The 22,652-nt window shown below is 39.8% G+C and overlaps 2 protein-coding genes across 2 annotated transcripts in view; one reads left to right on the forward strand and one right to left on the reverse strand.

Annotated features, from left to right (window-relative positions):
- LOC103098328 (mucin-2-like) overlaps positions 1–22,652 on the reverse strand; it is a 64,375-nt gene that overhangs the window by 18,844 nt on the left and 22,879 nt on the right. Inside the window, exons 4-5 of the mRNA XM_056820616.1 lie at positions 10,588–12,147; positions 9,981–10,094 (exon numbers count right to left, since the gene is read on the reverse strand). Coding sequence (XP_056676594.1) covers positions 9,981–10,094; positions 10,588–12,061 — 1,588 coding nt within the window. The 5' untranslated portion in view covers positions 12,062–12,147. The remainder of the gene's footprint in view (positions 1–9,980; positions 10,095–10,587; positions 12,148–22,652) is intronic.
- LOC100023333 (OTU domain-containing protein 3-like) lies at positions 19,871–21,802 on the forward strand. Its single transcript, XM_056820658.1, has one exon. The coding sequence runs from the start codon at positions 19,972–19,974 to the stop codon at positions 20,872–20,874; it is 903 nt and encodes a 300-aa protein (XP_056676636.1). The 5' UTR covers positions 19,871–19,971; the 3' UTR covers positions 20,875–21,802.

A 22,652-nucleotide genomic window follows, 5' to 3' on the forward strand; every position in this document is an offset into this window, starting at 1 on the left:
AATATTTTAAAAATAAAATTAATTTGAAAAACTGAAAGAAGTTTCTACTTATAACTAAAAATTTTATATATTACATATATATAACTAAAATTTTTATAAATTAAAGTTTATGGCAGGAACTAGGTATAGACCAATATCTCACATCCTATAGCAAGACAAGATCAAAATGGGTATATGATTTATATATAATGAGCGATACCATAACTAAATTCGAGGAACATAGAATAGTTTATCTTCCAGATTTATGGAGAAGGGAAGGATTTAAGACTGTAAGAATAGCATGCAAAAGATGAGCAATGGAATGTTGAAAAATACATGATTGATGGGTAAAGACCTTTGGAAGCAGAGGAGCATAGCTGTAGAACAGGGATGGGGAAAGATGCCAGGGAAAGAAGGGGTTTTTTGAGACTTGATCTCAAAGTGAGAAGAGGTTTTCTTGCCTTACTGGAGATCAGCCAAGAGCGAGCTGAAAGATACCCAGGAGTATCTGCCTTGGGACTTCTCAAGAAGAAATTTATAACTGCCTGACAGCTGAAGAGAGATTCAGATCCCATTGGACCTGTAGGGGCCTCAGACTCAACAGTCCCCCACAGTCTAATAGCATCTGCCTTATCTTGCCTTAATCCCAAGATATTCTAGTTTATCTTAAAGAGACACTGGGAAGGGGGAGGTGAATTTCTGGTTTGCCCAAGGCATCCAGAAAGAAGGATCTCTTAGGATTTAGATATAGGGACACCACTAATCTCAACCTGAACTGCCCACTTCCAGATATCTTGTGTTTATTAAACCAATTTAAACCACAGTCAGATTGGAAGAAAGGGATTTATTCAAGGATCTTTGAGGAGGCTAATTCTCTGAGGTTAGTGAGCAGCCATTGCAAAGTACTTGTCAGGACTCCCCGCTGAGTCATGAACTGAGGAGAGGCTTACAATTCTAAAGGACTGTGCCTATTTTTTTTAATATATTTTATTTGATCATTTCCAAGCATTATTCGTTAAAGACATAGATCATTTTCTTTTCCTCCCCCCCCACCCCCCATAGCCGACGCGTAAGTCCACTGGGCATTAGATGTTTTCTTGATTTGAACCCATTGCTTTGTTGATAGTATTTGCATTAGAGTGTTCATTTAGAGTCTATCCTCTGTCATGTCCCCTCAACCTCTGTATTCAGGCAGTTGCTTTTTCTCGGTGTTTCCACTCCCATAGTTTATCCTTTGCTTATGAATGGTGTTTTTTTTCTCCTGGGTCCCTGCAAGTTGTTCAGGGACATTACACCACCACCAATGGAGAAGTCCATTACGTTCGATGATACCACAGTGTGTTTGTCTCTGTGTACAATGTTCTCCTGGTTCTGCTCCTCTCGCTCTGCATCACTTCCTGGAGGTTGTTCCAGTCTCCATGGAACTTCTCCACTTTATTATTCCTTTTAGCACAATAGTACTCCATCACCAACATATACCACAGTTTGTTCAGCCATTCCCCAATTGATGGGCATCCCCTCATTTTCCAGTTTTGGGCCACCACAAAGAGCGCAGCTATGAATATTTTTGTAGAAGTCTTTGTGTCCATTATCTCTTTGGGGTACAGACCCAGCAGTGCTATGGCTGGGTCAAAGGGTAGATATTCTTTTAGCACCCTTTGGGCATAGTTCCAAATTGCCCTCCAGAATGCTTGGATCAGTTCACAGCTCCACCAGCAATGAATTAATGTCTCTATTTTGCCACATCCCCTCCAGCATTCATTACTTTCCTTTGCTGTTATGTTAGCCAATCTGCTAGGTGTGAGGTGATACCTCAGAGTTGTTTTGATTTGCATCTCTCTGATTATAAGAGATGTAGAACACTTCTTCATGTGCTTGTTAATAGTTTTGATTTCTTTATCTGAGAACTGCCTATCCATTTCCCTTGCCCATTTATCAATTGGAGAATGGCTTGATTTTTTGTACAATTGATTTAGTTCTTTATAAATATGAGTAATTAAACCTTTGTCAGAGGTTTCTATGAAGATTTTTTCCAAATTTGTTGTTTCCCTTCTGATTTTAGTTATATTGGTTTTGTTTGTACAAAAGCTTTTTAGTTTGATGTAGTCAAAATTATTTATTTTACATTTTGTGATTCTTTCTATATCTTGCTTGGTTTTAAAGCCTTTCCCCTCCCAAAGGTCTGACATGTATACTATTCTGTGTTTACCCAATTTACTTATGGTTTCCTTCTTTATGTTTAAGTCACTCACCCACTTTGAATTTATCTTGGTGTAGGGTGTGAGGTGTTGATCTATTCCTAGTCTCTCCCACACTGTCTTCAAATTTTCCCAGCAGTTTTTATCGAATAGTGGATTTTTGTCCCAAAAGCTGGGATCTTTGGGTTTATCGTATACTGTCCTGCTGAGGTCGCTTTCCCCCAGTCTATTCCACTGATCTTCCTTTCTGTTTCTTAGCCAGTACCAAATTGTTTTGATGACCGCTGCTTTGTAATATAGTTTTAGGTCAGGGACTGCAAGGCCCCCATCATATGTGTTTTTTTTTCATTATTTCCCTGGATATCCTTGATCTTTTGTTCTTCCAAATGAACTTTGTTATGGTTTTTTCTAAATCAGTGAAGAAGTATTTTGGTAGTTCAATGGGTATGGCACTAAATAGATAAATAAGTTTGGGTAGGATGGTCATTTTTATTATATTGGCTCGTCCTATCCATGAGCAGTTAATGTTTTTCCATTTGTTCAAGTCTAGGTTTAGTTGTGTGGCGAGTGTTTTGTAGTTGTGTTCATATAGTTCCTGTGTTTGTCTTGGGAGGTAGATTCCTAGGTATTTTATTTTGTCTAAGGTGATTTTGAATGGGATTTCTCTTTCTAGTTCTTGCTGCTGAGCTGTGTTGGAGATATATAGAAAAGCTGATGATTTATGTGGGTTTATTTTGTATCCTGCAACTTTGCTAAAGTTGTTGATTATTTCAATTAGCTTTTTGGTTGAATCTCTAGGATTCTTTAAGTAGACCATCATGTCATCCGCAAAGAGTGATAACTTGGTCTCCTCCTTGCCTATTTTGATGCCTTCAATTCCTTTATCTTCTCTAATTGCTACTGCTAGTGTTTCTAGTACAATGTCAAATAGTAGAGGTGATAATGGGCATCCTTGTTTCACTCCTGATCTTATTGGGAATGCATCTAGTTTATCCCCATTGCAGATGATATTAGCTGTTGGTTTTAGATATATACTGTTTATTATTTTTAGGAATGACCCTTCTATTCCTATGCTTTCTAGTGTTTTTAATAGGAATGGGTGTTGTATTTTATCAAAGGCTTTTTCTGCATCTATTGAGATAATCATGTGGTTCTTGCTAGTTTGCTTGTTGATGTGGTCAATTATGTGGATGGTTTTCCTAATGTAGAACCAGCCCTGCATCCCTGGTATGAATCCTACTTGATCATGGTGAATGATCCTTCTGATCACTTGCTGGAGTCTTTTTGCTAGTATCCTATTTAAGATTTTTGCATCTATATTCATTAGGGAGATTGGCCTATAGTTTTCTTTCTCTGTTTTTGACCTGCCTGGTTTTGGAATCAGTACCATGTTTGTGTCGTAAAAGGAGTTTGGTAGAACTCCCTCTTTGCTTATTATGTCAAATAGTTTGTATAGTATTGGGATTAACTGTTCTCTGAATGTTTGATAGAATTCACAGGTGAATCCATCAGGCCCTGGGGACTTTTTCTTAGGAAGTTCTTTGATGGCTTGTTGGATTTCAATTTCTGATATGGGATTATTTAGGAATTCTATTTCCTCTTCTGTTAGTCTAGGCAGTTTGTATTTTTGTATATATTCATCCATTTCTCCTAAATTGGTGTATTTATTGCCATATAATTGGGCAAAGTAATTTCTAATGATTGCCTTAATTTCCTCCTCATTGGAGGTGCTGTCCCCCTTTTCATCTTTAATGCTGTGAATTTGCTTTTCTTCCTTCCTTTTTTTAACTAGATTGACCAGTACCTTGTCTATTTTGTTTGTTTTTTCAAAGTACCAGCTTCTTGTCTCATTTATTAAATCAATAGTTCTATCACTTTCGATTTTATTAATTTCTCCCTTAATTTTTAGGATTTCTAATTTGGTTTTCTGCTGGGGGTTTTTAATTTGATCGCTTTCCAGTTTTTTCATTTGCATTTCCAATTGATTGATCTCTGCTCTCCCTTGTTTGTTAATATAAGCATTCAGGGATATGAATTTACCTCTGATTACCGCTTTGGCTGCATCCCAAAAGGTTTGAAAGGATGTTTCGCCATTGTCATTTTCCTTGATGAAATTATTAATTGTTTCTATGATTTCTTCTTTAACTAAACGGTTTTGGAGTATCATATTGTTTAATTTCCAATTGGTTTTAGATTTGGTTTTCCATGTACCATTACTAATCATTATTTTTATTGCCTTGTGATCTGAGAAGGCTGCATTCATTATTTCTGCTTTTCTGCATTTGTGTGCTATGTTTCTGTGACCTAATGTATGGTCAATTTTTGTGAATGTGCCATGTGGTGCTGAGAAGAAGGTGTATTCCTTTTTATCCCTATTTATTTTTCTCCATATGTCTATTAATTCTAATTTTTCTAAGATTTCATTCACTTCTTTTACCTCTTTCTTATTTATTTTTTGATTTGATTTATCTAAATTTGATAATGGTTGGTTTAAGTCTCCCACTAGTATGGTTTTATTGTCTATTTCTTCCTTCAATTCTCCTAGTTTCTCCATTAGAAATTTGGGTGCTATATTATTTGGTGCATACATATTGATTAATGATATTTCCTCATTGTCTATAGTCCCTTTTAACAAAATATAATTACCTTCCCTATCCCTTTTGATCAGGTCTATTTTTGCATTGGCTTTATCAGATATCATGATTACCACTCCTGCCTTCTTTCTATCAGTTGAAGCCCAGAAGGTCTTACTCCATCCTTTAATTCTGACCTTGTGGGTGTCAACCCACCTCATGTGTGTTTCTTGAAGACAACATATGGTAGGGTTTTGGATTCTAATCCATTCTGCTATTCGTCTACGTTTTATGGGTGAGTTCATCCCATTCACGTTCAAAGTTATGATTGTCATTTGTGGACTCCCTGGCATTTTGATTGCCTTCCCTAATTCTAACCTTTTCTTCTTCGGCTCTACCTTTTAGTCCAGTGATTTACTTTGAAAAGGTCCCCCTTGTCCCCTCCCTTGATGTTTCCCTTTTTAGTCTCTCCCTTTTTGTTCCCTCCCCCTCTCCCCTCTCTTTCCCTCCCTTTTTGTTCTCCCTCTCCCCCTCCCCCCCTTGGTTTCCCCTTCTCCTTACCCTTGTTGGGTAAGATAGAATTCAAGATCCCAATGGATCTGGATGTTTTTCCCTCTCAGAGCTGATTTCCCTGAGATTGAGGTTTAAGTACCCCCCCCCCTCTCTTCCTCTCCTTCTTATAGGAGTTTTCTTCCCCTCCCCTTCCCATGTGAATCTTTGTGTGAGAACCATTATTCTATTTGGTCTTTCTTTACCCCCTATTTATACATTACATTTTCCCCACATGTTAGTATACATAGGTTGATATAAATGTAGTCCTTATAGAAGAGAGTTTGAGTTAAAGAAGAAGATAACATTTTCCCCTTTCCTTAATATTTACCTTTTCAGGTATTCCTTGCTCTTTGATTTTCGGTATCAAACTTTCCACAGAGCTCTGGTCTTTTCTTTGCAAAAAGTTGGAAGTCTTCTATTTTGTTGAATGCCCATACTTTCCCTTGGAAGTATATAGTCAGTTTTGCTGGGTAGCTGATTCTTGGTTGGAGACCCAGCTCTCTTGCCTTTCTGAAGATCATGTTCCATGCCTTACGATCATTCAGAGTAGAACTTGCAAGGTCTTGTGTGACCCTGATTGGCATTCCTTTATATCTAAATTGTCTTTTTCTGGCTTCCTGTAGGATTTTTTCTTTTGTTTGATAGCTTTGGAATTTGGCAATTACATTCCTGGGAGTTGTCTTTTGGGGGTTTAGTGTAGAAGGTGTTCTGTGAGCTCTGTCAGTGGCTGTATTGCCCCCTTGTTCTAGAATCTCTGGGCAATTTTCTTTGATTATATCTTGTATCACCATGTCCAGTTTGGTGTTTATTTCTGGCTTTTCTGGGAGTCCAATTATTCTTAAATTATCCCTTCTCCCCCTATTTTCCAGATCTATCACCTTGTCGGTGAGATATTTTATGTTCTCTTCTAATTTCTTGGTATTTTGGCTTTGCTTTATTGATTCTTGCTCTTTTACATGATCGTTGTCTTCCAGCTGCCTGATTCTGGCCTTTAAAGCCTGGTTTTCTTTTACAGTTTGGTCAAACTGGTTTTATAGATGCGTGAATTTCTTTTGCATTATTTCCAACTTTTCCTCCCAGAAGGCTTCCATCTTTTTGGTCATTTCTGATTCAAATTCTTCATAGGTTTGTGGAGAGTTTCCATTTCCTTTGGAAGGTTTTGGAGCATTTTCTTTTATATTATCTTCTGTCTGCTCTGTATTTTGTATTTTGGCTCCATAGAATGTGTCCAAAGTCGCCCCTTTCTTCTTATTTTTCTTGGTATTTTGGGGCTTCTGTGGTTCTGTGGAGTTTGCCATTTCTGAATGTGGAGGATTAGTTTTTCTTCCCTCTGTCTGGTGTTCAGAGGCAGTCCTGGGCAGATGGTTCTATGAGCTTTCCCTGGGTTAAACTGAATATGCCTCACTGGAACTGGAATGGAAGGGTCGGACCACGAGGCCACACTCTCCCCCCGGCTCGCTTTCCGGAAGTTGCCTTCAGAATCGCTGGCCGTGAGGCTGTTTCGTCAGCCTGCGGGGGGATGGGCTGCAGCTTCCCCAAGCTTGGAGGACAAGGACTTTCACTAAGACTTGGATAGCAGGATCCAGCCCGTGAGGCTGTCTTGCCCGCCCTGAGGGTTGCTGTTGTTTCGACCAGCTCTCTGCAGCGGAAGCCCCAGGCAGTAACTTTCACCGGGACTGTAGAAGGCCCTGAGGGTTCTGCTCTCTGAGCCCGGCCGGGCTGTGGCTTCCGGGAGCCTTGGACTCTGCGCTCCTACCCCTGAGGTCCGAGTGATCTCGGGTTCTGGCTTTTAAGGGGAGCCGTACCTTTTGAACCGGGTCCAGGTCCAGGGGGAGGGTTCCCAGGGTCTGTGCTGTTGATCGTTTTGAATTTCAGCGCCTTAGGAGCTTATCGTTTGAGATCGGTCGGGAAGGGTTTTCCGGAGATCTGAGCTTTAGCTTTCTCTAAGCCGCCATCTTAACCGGAAGTCTCAGGACTGTGCCTATTAATTCTGGGGTAACCCTCCTATCACTCAATAGGGGAAACGTTTCCCTAACTTACTTACACCAGCACATCACCCAGGATCACCATTTCCCAGAGATATTCCTCGGCTATCATAGACCAGGAGAAGAGAGTGAGAGAGTACAACAAGAGCCATTCTACCTTGACTACTACCTTTCCTCATTCATCTGTCTATCTTTAACATCTCTCTTCAGATCAATAATTACTAAGCAAACAATAACCATTAGAAGACCAAAAGAAGAAACAGAGAGTATTTTAAGATATAACATGAATAATTTTGAATTGAATTTTAAAAGGAGCATGCTTTGATCTGCAGTTGATCAACTGTGAAAGTTGTAGCTACTCTCAAAAAGACAGCAATCTGGGACAGCTCTGAAGGACTTTTGACCAAGAATGTTTTACACCTCTAGAGAAAGAAATGTGGGAGTCAGTTGCAGATCAAAGCATACTCCCTTTCACATTATTTTATGTACAGTTTATGTGGCTCTGGTTTTATATGAGTGTTCTCTTATAAAAATGACCAATATGGAATTATGTTTTACATGATAATACATGTATAATCCATTTCAAATTACTTACCATCTCTCCAAGAGGGGGACAGAAGGGAAGGGGGAAGACAATTTGGACCTAATAATTTCAGAAAACATATATTGAAAATGCTTACTAGATTTAATTGGGAAAATATAATATCTTTAAATAAAATTATTTTAATTAAAGTCAAATTTTAATAGATAAAAAGCATCAGAGATGATTAAGCAACATGCTAATCAGATATGGTTTGATTTCTCATCAGCAATGCTGAATGATATACAGCTTCTCTAATAGCATAGGTAATTTTCTATTGGAAATAGATGTCTGAACAAGGATTATTAACAAGAGCAATAAATAAATTGAGAGGAATATCAGTCACAACTGAATAAAAGGATGCTTTAGGGATTTTTATGGTACATGGGACACACTTCCCTTTCTTGAAGTTTCTTGTCCAGAAAATGGTTTGATGGTCTGCCTCCAATCCTCACCTAAGATCATCTAGAGACACTTGTCTCCTCATCTTCATCACACCTAGAACTCTAAACCTGACCTTGTCCACCAGGCTGATGGGCTGCCAGAAGCCATGTGGAGACAATGACATCAGAGAGGTCCAGTTTTCCAGTTCTGACCTCTGACGTATTCTAGATCTCCTGGCTACAGAAGTTCTTGGAAACACTCAGAGGCCATAGTAGAGTAGGACCAGGTCACAGGAATCACAGAGCTAATGTGTAGGAATCAATCCATAAACTAGTGACCAAGAAGTATCCCTTGTTGAAGAACAATGTCTCAGAAATCATAAGACTTAGAGGTAAATGCCTGGGATTCTGTATTAAATGGGTGGGCCAAGTGCAATTAGTCACCAAAGGTCCAAGTGAATTATTAAGCTAAGATGAGGGAGAAGGTCATGAAAACATACCTTAAAGGGAAGGTCCTAGAATCATTCTTTTCCTCTTTTGCAAGTCAAGGCTGATAAAGATAAAGGGATTTGCCCTTATATGCATCATCCACCTTCCCCAAGTTCACTGCTAAAGAGCAGAGCCTTTGCATCTGTCTCCATTCCTGACTCTTGATACCAGGAAATCTGTGGCTTGGACCATAGAAGTAATTAGATGTCATAGTGGAGACAGTGCTGAGCCTGGAGTCAGGAAGACCTGAGTTCAAATCTGCCCTAAGAACTCATTGGCTGTATGACCCTGGGAAATTCAATTGCTTGCCTCTGTTTTCCTAATCTGAAAAATGGGGCTAACTTTAAAACCGAACACTTAGGGTTGTTGTGTGGATCAAATGAGATACTGTTTCTATAAAAAATTCTTAGTCACAGTGCCTAGCACATAGTAGGTGTTACATAAGTGCTTATTCCATTCCCCTTCACTTTTCCATAGGCAAGTTCAGTTGGTAGGTGTATAAGATACATTTTGAAGACAAATTTTTTTTAATAAACTGGATCTCACCAATCTACTCATTAGATCAAAGCAATCAATTAGTTGCCATTAATTAAGTGTTTATTATGTGTTCAGCCATATCCTAAATACGGAAGATGTAAATAAAAATTTAAAAACAAATTCTCTACCCTTGGAGAGTTCATAAAAGGAACCTTCCCCAAAGTAGAAAGAGCCTTGGCCATTCAATGTGAGGTGTGAGGGCTGACCTCTTCTCTTGACCTTGATATACAGCATAATGGAGTCCAGGGTTCAGATCTCACCTCTGATGCTTTCTAATTTTGTGTCATAGGGCATATGTCACTTGACTTCTCTGCAGTTTTCCCATATGTAAAATGATGGGGTCCAGCTAGGTGGCCATTGAGGGTCCCTTCTAGTCCTATCCAATCACCCTGAGCTAATTACTTTACTTCTCTAAGCCTCAGTATCCATATCTATAAAATGAGAGGCTATCCATAATACCTGATACTTCAAAGTTTCCTTCCAACTTTATGCCTATGTTTGATTATATAAAAGATCTTAGCAGTGGGAACCTCACTCTAAAACTCCTCTTCTCCAGGCTGTACATAGAAAGGAATCAGAGGTTCAGAAGAGCTCTTGAGGATTGATCTCTAAAATAATTTCATGTTTCCTCTGTAAGACTGGGAAACAAGGCCCTAAAAAGGATAAACCTCCAACACAGAGACAGAGACGAGATACCTACTTACCTGTGGGCATAATAGAACACATAGATGTCAGGGGGCTCCTCATCAGTGCTCCTGTGCTTCCTGGTGCTTCATGGCCTTGGGCATGTGTGACTGGCACCACACCAGCATCACTACCTACAGGAAGAGAGGAGGGGAGACCAGAGCTCAGTCAAGTCATTATTAGAGGACTCCCAAAGGAAAGTACATTGTTGCTACTAACTGCTGAGAACAAAAATACATGGCTTCTCTGACTTTTCCCCACAGGATGACTACCCAACTTTTTCCCTTTAAAGCATGGACTCACTGATGGACAATCCTCATATGTGTTTCATTTAGTGGAATCAGAATCCCATCAATAAGAAGAGGAGAATCGCTTTAGCACAGGGAATGGGAAACTTTCCTCATATGGAGATGAGGAAGCCTGGAGTGATTACACTCATTCAACAGATATGTCACTAAGGAAAAGTTCCTACAGTGGCCCACTGGAAGGCTAAAGAGAGGAAGGACATGGGAGGAAGACCCTTCTCCTTAGAAAGGCACAAACCAACCCTCTCTGGACACACTCCCCATTTCTTCCAAGGCCACACCCCAATTCCTTCCCTGGGAAGCTTATTTAAAATATGCATACTTAGGAAGAGGCTGGAAGTGGAAGGCACTTGATCAGAAACAGAGGTTGTCCCTGACTTGACACTGTTGCCCTCTGTGGTTGTGTCAGAAGGACTGGGAGATGCTGTTGTGCAAACTTCCTGTGTGCTGGCTGGAGGCAGGGTGATAACTGGAGTTGGTGTTGCCTGTGGTTTTCTCTCAGTCTCTGGAGTCAGGCTGGCTGGCCCTGGGTCCTCCAATGAAGTAGCAGTGTCAAGGGAAGCTGTTCTTGTGCAGGCTGTGGGAGTACTTAAGGCAGGAAAGGAGCCTGGCCATGGGCTCAGAGATTCGTGGATGGGATTGTGAGGTTCTGTTCCCAGGGAGGGTCCATCTCCTGTGGTGGAAACCAGATCAGGAAAACTGACTTCTACTTGTGATGAGGAGCTGTCTGTCCAGAGAGATAATCCTAACGCCATTTCTGAGTCTACATCCATGCTGCTAGAAGCAATGGGGCTTGGTAGTGGAGAGTTAAGGGTCACAGCAGAGGCCAAGCTATTCTTTATATGTCCACTTTCCCTGCTGCTAAATTCAGTCACTGGTCCAATACAGAGGGAACCCTCAGCAGGGGTGGGCTTCTTAGGCTCCACAGTGTGAGGTTCAGCTGGGCTTGTCCAGACTCCAATCATGGCAGTGCTTTTCCTACTCCCTAAAGAGGGTGAGGGGATATTTCTGGAATAACTGATCCCTTCACATAAATTGGGCAGAGAAGTAGAGGCCATGTCAGGTTGAAAAGTTACTCCAGGACCTGTGAAGAAGTGCTCCCTGTGAGTGATACCAGGGGTGTCTGCATTTGCTGGGAAGGTGCTGGACGCTGTTTTATCTTCTGTTGGTCCTTCTATAGACACCAGTGAGGTGTTTATGTCTTCCTCAGATGGTGTTGGAATGATGGTGGGAGCAGTGGAAGTTAGGGCAGCTGAGCCTGGCCCTAGTGTGATAGGTCTCACTGACAAATCAGGATTTGGTGTGGTTTCTGTGGCACTTGAGGCTGCTGGAAGTGAATATAGAGGCACAATGGAGGTGATTTCAGTTCCTGGGGCTGAGCCAACAGTATTGAAAGAATCAACTGAAGTGGACCATAGAGAAGGGGGGGTGCTGGAACTCTCTCCAGGAGCTATTTCAGCTATAGGTGTTTGTGCAAGGGGTGTAGAAAAAATTGTCCCAGATAGGCTGATGTTCAAGGGACCACTGGAGCCAGGGCTAGCTGTGGGTTCTACTGGAGTCATGGAGAGTGAGGGCCTTGCAATGGCAATGGTGACTCCAGAGGATATCTCACTTGGAGCTGAGGGTGAAGTGGGAGAGGACACAGTTCTCCTGTGCATCCCAGGGATGAGGTCACCTGCTCCAGTGTGCACAGTGAGAAGTGGGGCTTGAGTACCTGTGGCTCTTAGAGTTGTCTCCATGACACATATGTCTCTTTCAGTGTCTGTAATGGAATTTCTCCCCTTAAAGCCAGTCATAGGGATACTGGTGGAGTCTGTTGGTTCTCTTCCCTGGTGAGATCCACTCACTTTCTTCAGTGTCCCTGAAGTCTCAGTAGGGAATCCTGTAACCAAAGCAAAGCAAAGTTGAAGTGTGCCTAAGGGTTGATGGGGGAAGTTTGAGGTCATTTGGACAGAGATCCCCAGAGCCTGTGAAGATTCTGTCCTTCCTGAGAAGAGCAACCAATCCCCAACCCCTCACATTAGCACCTTCTCCCTGACAAGCACTTTCAAAACAAAAAGACTGTGACAGTATTTAGGATCTGCTTCTGCTCTAGGGTGGGTGGCCACCATGAGAAAGTATTAAATAAGAAGAGACTGATATGTAGATGGATCTGTCCTGTCATCTTGCCCTCAGATGAGATAGGGATCCAGGCTCAGACAAACTGCCTGACGGATACCTGCTCAGGTTAAATGGAAAATGAAGCAGTAATCATTTGTTTAGAATCAGCTACTCCATTCAGGGTTTTAGGTGCTGGCCTTAGAAAAGCCTGTCCTCCAGTAGCTGACTTTTATCATAGTAAATTATATGTATACACACAAACTAACACAAGAAATGGACAAAATCCTCCATGAGCTCTTCATCCAAAGGCTGACATCTGGGCAGACAGTAATGGGACAGAGGAAGTTACCAGGTCTTACAACCTAATCACAAACTCCCCCATCAGTGAGTGTCCTGTTCTTAGACTATGAAAATGAGTTCATATCATATCTCAAAGATGGAAAACAAGGGCCCAGAGCATGGATGAATACCAGTATAATAGAAAGAAAAGAAATATTTTCTTATCCAGGGCACCTACAGTAGATTCACTGGTCACTGATCTCATGTCTCCTGGTGTTCCATGGTCTGGGATATGGGTGAAGGGCCCTACACCAATCTCACTCGCTAGAAGAATAAATGAGAACACAAATTTCAGCCACAGGTCTGGGGGTAGAAAGGACAAGATGTTGTTCCCTTATATTTTGAAGGAAACTCCAAAATATGTGCTCTCTTTTCTTCATCATTCATCGAGCAGAGAATCTCTCTAGTATTCCCATTCTCTCATTTTTTTCAAACTTTTCTAATCTAATGACAGCTTTCCTACTTCCCATCTGTAAAAAACCTTCATTTTATCCACCTGTCCCTGAGAGCTATCATCTCTGAACTCTCTTCCCTTTTATGACTGAAATCCTTGAGGAAGCTCTCTATAAAAGGTGCTTCAAGTTCCCTTCTTTCTACTCTCTTTTTAACTACAGTCTGGTTTTCAACCTCAACTCAAACTCAAGTGAAATTGCTCTCTTCAGTGTTGTTAACAATCTCTTAATTGCAAAAATCTCTTAATGGCCCTTTCTTCATCCTCATTCTTCTGAAGCTTTCTGTAGTCTTTGATACTATCATCCTATTCTCTTTCATTTTTATAACAAAACTCTCCTGGTTCTCCTCTTACTTGTATGACTACTCTCTTTAGTCTGATTTGCTGGATTCTTATCTAGGCCATAAATGCTTAATGTAGGTGTCCTACAAGGCTTTGAGCTGGGCCCCTCTCTTCTTCTATGAGTTTTCACTCAATATTCTCCTAAACTCACAAGATTTAACCATCATCTATATATTGATGATTCTCAAATCTGGTCATCCCACTCCTTAATGTCTGTTGTGACCTCCAGTCTTATGACTCCTATTGAACAACTGCCTGTTGGAAATTTTCAGTTGAGTGTGTTGTAAACATCTGAGCCTCAACATGTCCAAAAGTTAATTCATTGCCTTCCCCTGAAAACCTTTAACTCTTTTTTTCTTCTTGTAAATATTATTTTATTAGGTGATTTTCAAACATTATTCATTGGAAACAAATATCATTTTTTTCCTCCCCCCTCCCTCCCGCCACCCCTCCCATAGCCAGCACATGATTCTTCTGGGTATCACATGTGTCCATGATCTGAACCCATTTACATGTTGTTGGTATTTGCATTAGGGTATTCATTTAGAGTCTCTCCTCAATCATATCCCCTCAACCCCTATAGTCAAGCAGTTGCCTTTACTCATTATTTTTACTCCCACCACTTGTCCTCTGCTTGTTGGTAGTATGTTTTCTCCTAGATCCCTGCAAATTATTCAAGGATATTGCTTTGACACTAATGGAGAAATCATTACATTCGATTGAACCACAGTCTCTGTGTACAATGTTCTCCTGGTTCTGCTCCTTTTGCTCTGTATCACTTCCTGGAGGTTGTTACAGTCTCCATGGAATTCCTCCAATTTATTATTCCTTTTAGCACAATAGTATTCCATCAACAGCATATACCACAATTTGTTCAGCCATTCCTCAATTGAAGGGCGTTCCCTCATTTTCCAATTTTTGGCCACCACAAAAATCACAGCTATGAACATTCTTGTACAAGTCTTTTTCCTTATTATCTCTCTGGGGTACAAACCCAGCAATGCTACAGCTGGATCAAAGGGCAGACAGTCTTTTATCGCCCTTTGGGCATACTTCCAAATTGCCCTCCAGAATGGCTAGATCAATTCACAACTCCACCAGCAATGAATTAATGTCCCAAATTTGCCACATCCCCTCCAGCATTCATTACTTTCCTTTTCTGTCATGTTAGCCAATCTGCTAGGTGTGAGGTGATACCTCAGAGTTGTTTTGATTTGGATCTCTCTGATTATAAAAGATTTAGAACACTTTTTCATGTGCTTATTAATAGTTTTGATTTCTTTATCTGAAAATTGCCTATTCATGTCCCTTGCCCATTTATACAATTGGAGAATGGCTTGATTTTTTCTACAATTGATTTAGCTCTTTGTGAATTTGCATAATTAGACCTTTGAGAGAGGTTTTTGTTATGAAGATTGTTTCCCAATTTGTTGCTTCCCTTCTGATTTTAGTTACATTGGTTTTGTTTGTACAAAAACTTTTTAATTTCATGTAATCAAAATTATTTATTTTATATTTTGTGACTCTTTCTATGTCTGGCTTTGTTTTAAAATCTTTCCCTTCCCAAAGGTCTGACATGTATACTATTTTGTGTTCAACCAATTTACTTACAGTTTCCGAATTTATATCCAAGTCATTCACACATTCTGAGTTTATCTTGGTGTAGGGTGTGAGATGTTGAACCAGACCTAATCCCTCCCACACTGTCTTCCATTTTTCCCAGCAGTTTTTAACAAATAGTAGATTTTTGTTCCAAAAACTGGGCTCTTTGGGTTTATCATATACTGTCTTGCTGAGGTCATTTACCTAAGTCTATTCCACTGATACTCCTTTCTGTCCCTTAGCCAGTACCAAATTGTTTTGAAGACCACTGCTTTATAATATAGTTTGAGATCTGGGACTGCAAGGCCCCCTTCCTTTGTATTTTTTTTTCATTATTTCCCTGGATATCCTTGATCCTTTATTCTTCCAAATGAACTTTGTTATGGTTTTTTCTCATTCAGTAAAAAAAGTTTTTTGGCAGTTGAATGGGTATGTCACTAAATAGACAGCTAAGTTTGGGCAGGATAGTCATTTTTATTATTTTAGCTCATATTACCCATTAGCAGTTAATGTTTTTCCAATTGTTCAAGTCTGTTTTTAGTTGTGTGGAGAGTGTTTTGTAGTTGTGTTCATATAGTTCCTGTGTTTGTCTTGACAGATAGATTCCTAAGTATTCTATATTGTCTAAGGTGATTTTGAATTGAATTTCTCTTTCTAATTCTTGCTTCTGAGGTGTGTTGAAGATATATAGAAATGCTGATGACTTATGTGGGTTTATTTTGTATCCTGCAACTTTGCTAAAGTTGTTGATTATTTCCACTAGCTTTTTGGTTGATTCTCTAGGATTCTTTAAGTAGACCATCAGGTCATCTGCAAAGAGTGACATCTTGGTCTCCTGCCAATTTCAATACCTTCAATTTCTTTTTCTTCTCTAATTGCTACTGCTAGGGTTTCTAGTACAATGTTGAATAATAGAGGTGATAATGGGCATTCTTGTTTCACTCCTGATCTTATTGGGAATGCATGTAGTTTATCCCCACTTCAGATGATACATGATATTTGCTCATGGTTTTAGATATATACTGTTTATTATTTTTAGGAAAGACTCTTCTATTCCTATGCTTTCTAGTGTTTTTAATTGGAATGGGTGTTGTCTTTTATCAAAGGCTTTTTCTGTGTCTATTGAGATAATCACGTGGTTTTGTTGGATTGTTTGTTGATATATTCAAATTACGTGGATGATTTTCCTAATATTGAACCTTCAACTCTTTCTAAGTTCCCTTTAGCTATCAAGGGTATCACTGTCCTCCCAAGTCATCCAAGCTCACAAGCCAAGTCATCTTAATTTTTAAAACCCCTTACTTTCTTCTTTAGTAGAAACTCTAAGACAGAAAGGCAAAGGCTAGGCAACCAGGTTATTATTTACTGCTCACCCTGTCACCCATCATATCCAGGGTGTTGACAAGATCTATAGATTTTGCTTTCATCACATCTCTCCCATATTCTCTGTCTCTCATATAACCCTGTAAATACTCTGGTATAGGCCTCCCGCACCTCATGTCTTAACTATTGCGGTAGTTACCTATTTGGTCTCTATCCTAAGTCCCATCCCACTCCAGTCCATCTTCCATTCAACTGTGAAAGTGCTTTTCCTAAAACCTAGGTCTGACCATGTCATTGTCCAAATCAGTAAACTTCAATAACTCCCTATTGCTTTAAAAATAAAATACAAAACCCCATTTAGCAATCAAAATGCTTCATTACCTTCTATCTTTTTCCTATGCTCCTTATATTTTATTCCTCCTCACCCTGTAATATTCACTTTTCATTGCACTGACTTTGCTCTCAATTCAACTTTGGCTCTACCAAATTGAAAATATGCCTACTGGGTTGCACCCAGTTACTTGGGAGTGGAGTTTGGGGGAGGATAGAGAATGTCTTTTCAAGACATTAGCTCACTATGCAGAGGGGCCACTCTCAAGTAAAACTCTGTTCTGTAAACACAACTGCTGAAATTTTTATGAATATATCCAAATGTCATGTTGTAATATTTGATCTTTGGAGAGAAAAATCTAGAATACTTTCCTCATATCCCTAACTTTCTTCAAGTCCATGCTAAGAGCTCCTCTGTTTCTTAGATGATCCTTCTAAATTCTAGTGCCCTGTTTCTCATGATTATTTTCAATTGATCTTGTTTTTAGATTGTGTGTACATTGTTGTTGGCATATTGTCTCCCCAATTAGACTGTCAGCTTCTTAAGATTAAGGGTCTTTCTTCCTATCCCCTGTGCTCTGCAGAGTGTGGGGAAACAGCAGAAACAATGAATGGCTATCAACTCACTGACTGACTGACATTGCCTAAGGAAATTTTCCCTGTCTTGCTATTATTCTACAAGTTCCATACATGTTAAACTCAATACTAATCACCACAGAAGGGTCCTTGTAGCTCAGGGATGACCAGAGTGTGATACTATAGAGAGATGAGGGATCCTGAAATGCATTTACTCACCCAACTGACACAACAAGGTCTTAAGTGTACAAAAAAAAAAAAGAAGAAGCTCTAAGAGGGAAATGGGAGGGAAAGTGATTTCCCCTGAGATGTTAAGCTCTCCTCCCTGGACACATGTGACCCCCATCCTGCAGGGCTAGAGGAAGCCTGCTTCAAGCATTCTTCCTTAGGAACAGGATAGAGCTAACAGGTACATGAGCAAAAAGAGAAGTTGTCTCTGCCCTAGCACTGATGCCTTCTGTACTGTGGGAGCTGGGCTCAGAGAAGCTGATGTCCAGCTTTCCTTTGTGCTAGCTGGAGTCAGGATGATAACAAGAGTTGATGTTTCTCCTGAACTCCTCTGAGACTCTACAATCAGGCTGGCTATCCTGGAGTTCTCCAATGAGGATGTAGCCCCAGGTGAGCCTGTGCTTGTGGAGGCTGCACAAAAGGTAAAGGCAGGAATGAGGCTTGGCCACATGATGTTGAGTTCCTTTTATGAAGGACTCTTTCACCAATAGGGGTGGATTGTTTCCACCTGTGATGAGGGCCTGGCAGTCCGGGAAGGTGAACTTGATACAATCTCCATATTCATGCTATAGAGGCAGTGATGTTTGACAGCAGAAGATCCTGGTCACCACAGGACTGATCTTCACTACTGAAGCAATGCTGGCCTCCAGGGTAGCTGTGTTCTGATTTTCAGACTCCTGGCCAGCTGTGCTCAAACAGTGACTTCAGAAAACATTTTAGAAACAAAGGTACCTAAGCTAGTCTGTACTCCCATTGATTTCTCAAGTCACTTAAATTCTGCCTTCATGTTTTCAATTATAAAATGAGGATAATAATAGCACCTCCCTCCAGAGCCTGGTACATAGTAGATACTTAATTAACCCTTTCTTCTTCTCTACTCCTAACTCCTCTTACTCCCCCCCCCCATATCACCATTGCTTCTCAAATGTCAAAACTCAGTAACCAGAAAAGGGGGCCCAGGATAGATGCCACATCAAGTCATAAGTTGAAAGGTAAGCATATTTTTCATATAATGATCATAATAAAATGTAACACTTTTAGATTTGCAAAGTACTTTACAAATTTTATCTCATTTGTAAAAAATCAATCAATAAACACTTATTAAGCACCTATACTAAGGCAGGCATGGTTCTTAGTATTGAAAACTTGGAGTCAAAAATAAAACATCCCCTGCCCTCCAGAAGCTTACAGTCTACCAGGAGCATTTAAACAATGAGTCCTCATGGACTTAGAAATTTGTCCTAGGAAAGGAAAAGAACACAGACTTCACCTGTTTACATTATCAAATACTCTCTTTAGATTTAGATTTAGGTTTTAGATACTACTTGGCATTTTAAGGAAATATCCATTTTTTCCTATGATTTTTCCTGTTTTCAATAGGAATGGGTGTTGAATCTTGTCAAAGGTTTTTCCAGCATCTATTGAAATAATCATATGTTTTATGTTAATTTTGTTATTGATTTGGTCAATTATGCTGATAGTTTCCCCCATATTAAACCAGTCTTGCATTCCCACCTGGCTATGGTGAATGATCTTTGTGATATATTACTAGATTCTCTTTGCTATTATTATTTTATTTACCATTTTATATCATTAAGGTAATGGATTTTTACTTTGTTTTGCTCTTCCTGGATTAGGTATCAGCACTATATTTGTGTCATAAAAACATTTGGTAACACTCCATCTTGACCAGTTTTGCCAAAAAGTTTATATACCATTGGGATTAATTGCCCTTCAAAGATTTTGAGAGAATTCCCTTGTATCCATCTGGCCTTGGGTGGTTTTCTTGGGGAGTTCTTTGACAGCTTGGTCAATTTATTTTTTTCTGAAATGGTATCACATAAAAATTCTATTTCCTCCTTTGTTAAATCTGGGAAATTTATATTTTTGTAAGAGTTTAGCCATTTCCACTTGATTATTAATTTTATTCTTATATAATTGGGTAAATGATCTACCATTAATGTTAGAAATAATTCTAGAGATGGAAGCTAAAGAAATATAAAAAAGAGCTTCCTTCCTTCCTTCCTTCCTTCCTTCCTTCCTTCCTTCCTTCCTTCCTTCCTTCCTTCCTCCCTCCCTCCCTTCCTCCCTCCCTCCCTCCCTCCCTCCCTCCGTTAGTGTATAAATTGGTTTTGTATTTCTTGTCTTCTCAATGGATAGGGAAGGGAGAGGCTATTACTTTTAGAGTGGGAAGATCACTGGGCTTGGAGCCAGAAGACTTGGGTTTAAATTCTCTTCCTGTTTGATAGCTGTATGCCTGTAGAAATGATAATTCTTGTGCTGCCTTCTTCATTCATGTGGCTGTTGTGAGGAAAGCAGTTTGTAAACCTCAATTGTCTATTTCGAGCTCTTGGTGATCAATTAGAGGGACATTCACGAAATCATCTTAAGCACAGACAGGAGACTGTTGACTATATGATCAAACAGCGGGATGATTTTGAGCCCTTTGTGGAGGATGATATTCCCTTTGAGAAACATGTTTCCAGTTTGGCAAAACCTGGTACTTTCGCTGGAAATGATGCAATTGTAGCCTTTGCAAGAAATCATCAAATGAATGTTGTTATTCATCAGCTTAATGCCCCTTTGTGGCAGATTCGTGGTACAGACAAAGCTAACGTTAGGGAGCTACACATTGCATATAGGTATGGTGAGCACTACGACAGTGTTCGGAGAATCAATGATAACTCAGAGGCTCCTGCGCATCTTCAGACAGAGTTTCAGATGCTTAATAAAGATGAATCAAATAAGAGAGAGAAGATTAAGCCAAAGGAGGAGGACTTTGAAGAAGACTTGAAAGATGAAGTAGATGATGCTGTACAGAAAGTTTGTAATGCAACTGGATGTTCAGATGTTAATTTAATAGTCCAGAACCTGGAAGCTGAGAATTACAATATTGAATCTGCAATACTTGCAATGAACCAGGGAAAAAGAAATTCGCAATACCTTTCTTTGGATGAGGCAGAGGAGAAACTAGAGATCCATGGCAGAACTCAGAAACAGCGTGGCTCCTTATGGGAGGAAGGCGGCAGTGGAAACAGAATCTTTGGAAGTCAGGGCTTAAGTGAAAATGGAAATGAAAACAATAAAACACAAACTAGTCCTGTTGGAGAAAACAAAACAAGTAAAAGCCAGCCTTCCAAGGTAACAAATAAACAAAAGAGAGAGCAGCAGCGCCTAGAAAAGAAGAAGCGCCAGGAGGAACGACATCGTCAGAAAGCACTGGAGAATAGGAGCAACAACACTGATAACAATCGAAGCGAGGCAGACGTTAGTGCACAGGTCACCTTGGTGAAGACCTTTGCTGCCCTCAACATCTGATTCGTCTTGGTGTCTTTTAAAACAAGATGATGGAAATGGATTGCTGAATAGGAAATAGACTAAGCTTTCTGATAAGGCCATCATTTAAAAAAAAAAAGAAAGGAAAAAGCTAACAAAACATATACCAAAACATTAGTTTGTTGCTAGCTCTTTTTAATTTAGCATTTCATCAGTGATGTGTTCTTTTTTATTGTTGTTTTGACCACACATACAGTAAAAATCACCTTCTGTAAAACTCAAGAACTTAGGAATGGTTAATTAGGTCAAGTGGAACATTTTTAAGTGTGGCTCTGCTCTCCCTGACAATGAGTTCAATGGTTTTGGACTCTTTCCTTAATATTTGGGTGAGTTTTGCTTTATTATTCACAAATTAATTCAAGTTAGTAGTTTCGAATTCAGAATGACAAGCCTTTCCCTTGTTTTTTACAGACATTAATATACAGGGTAGTTTGCAAATGATCTCCAACTCAGGAACAAGCTTAGATTTCTTTTTTTTTTCTTCTCTTCCTAATTGCATAGACAAAAATTTAGGAACTATTTTTCCAAAGCTGAATAATACAAGGTTAGATGGGGCCTAGTCAGGGTGAAAATAGAATAATGTAGATTTCTCCCCATCCTGGATTTTAATATTGAGTTTCAACCTGGACCAGGTGCTCTTCATGTCTAGTTGTACTCAAGCCATGTGCTAGCTAATACTTTTGACTGTTGATGAGAAAAAAAAAAGAAAAAGCAGAATTGTTAATTTCTTGATACCCATTTCTTTGAAATGGAAAGGTTGTCTTATTGTTTACAAACCATTTTTGGAAGTTTGGACATGACTGGAGCAGGGTTTTCTTTTCTTTCATAGTAATGAAGGATATGTCAAGGAATTCCTGACTTGATATCTGAGAAGAAACTTCCTTCAAAGGGGTTCTTTATATGTAGGACTGTTTTTTTTTTTTTAAATATATTTTATTTGATCATTTCCAAGCATTATTCGTTAAAGACATAGATCATTTTCTTTTCCTCCCCCCCACCCCCCATAGCCGACGCGTAAGTCCACTGGGCATTAGATGTTTTCTTGATTTGAACCCATTGCTTTGTTGATAGTATTTGCATTAGAGTGTTCATTTAAAGTCTATCCTCTGTCATGTCCCCTCAACCTCTGTATTCAGGCAGTTGCTTTTTCTCGGTGTTTCCACTCCCATAGTTTATCCTTTGCTTATGAATGGTGTTTTTTTTTTTCTCCTGGATCCCTGAAAGTTGTTCAGGGACATTACACCGCCCCTAATGGAGAAGTCCATTACGTTCGATTATACCACAGTGTATTAGTCTCTGTGTACAATGTTCTCCTGGTTCTGCTCCTCTCGCTCTGCATCACTTCCTGGAGGTTGTTCCAGTCTCCATGGAACTTCTCCACTTTATTATTCCTTTGAGCACAATAGTATTCCATCACCAACATATACCACAGTTTGTTCAGCCATTCCCCAATTGATGGGCATCCCCTCGTTTTCCAGTTTTGGGCCACCACAAAGAGCGCAGCTATGAATATTTTTGTACAAGTCTTTGTGTCCATTATCTCTGTGGGATACAGACCCAGCAGTGCTATGGCTGGATCAAAGGGTAGATATTCTTTTGTCGCCCTTTGGGCATAGTTCCAAATTGCCCTCCAGAATGGTTGGATCAGTTCACAACTCCACCAGCAATGAATTAATGTCCCTACTTTGCCACATCCCCTCCAGCATTCATTACTTTCCTCTGCTGTTATGTTAGCCAATCTGCTAGGTGTGAGGTGATAC

The sequence above is a fragment of the Monodelphis domestica genome, chromosome 3, assembly GCF_027887165.1.
Source record: "Monodelphis domestica isolate mMonDom1 chromosome 3, mMonDom1.pri, whole genome shotgun sequence".
NCBI classification, from domain to species: Eukaryota; Metazoa; Chordata; class Mammalia; order Didelphimorphia; family Didelphidae; genus Monodelphis; species Monodelphis domestica.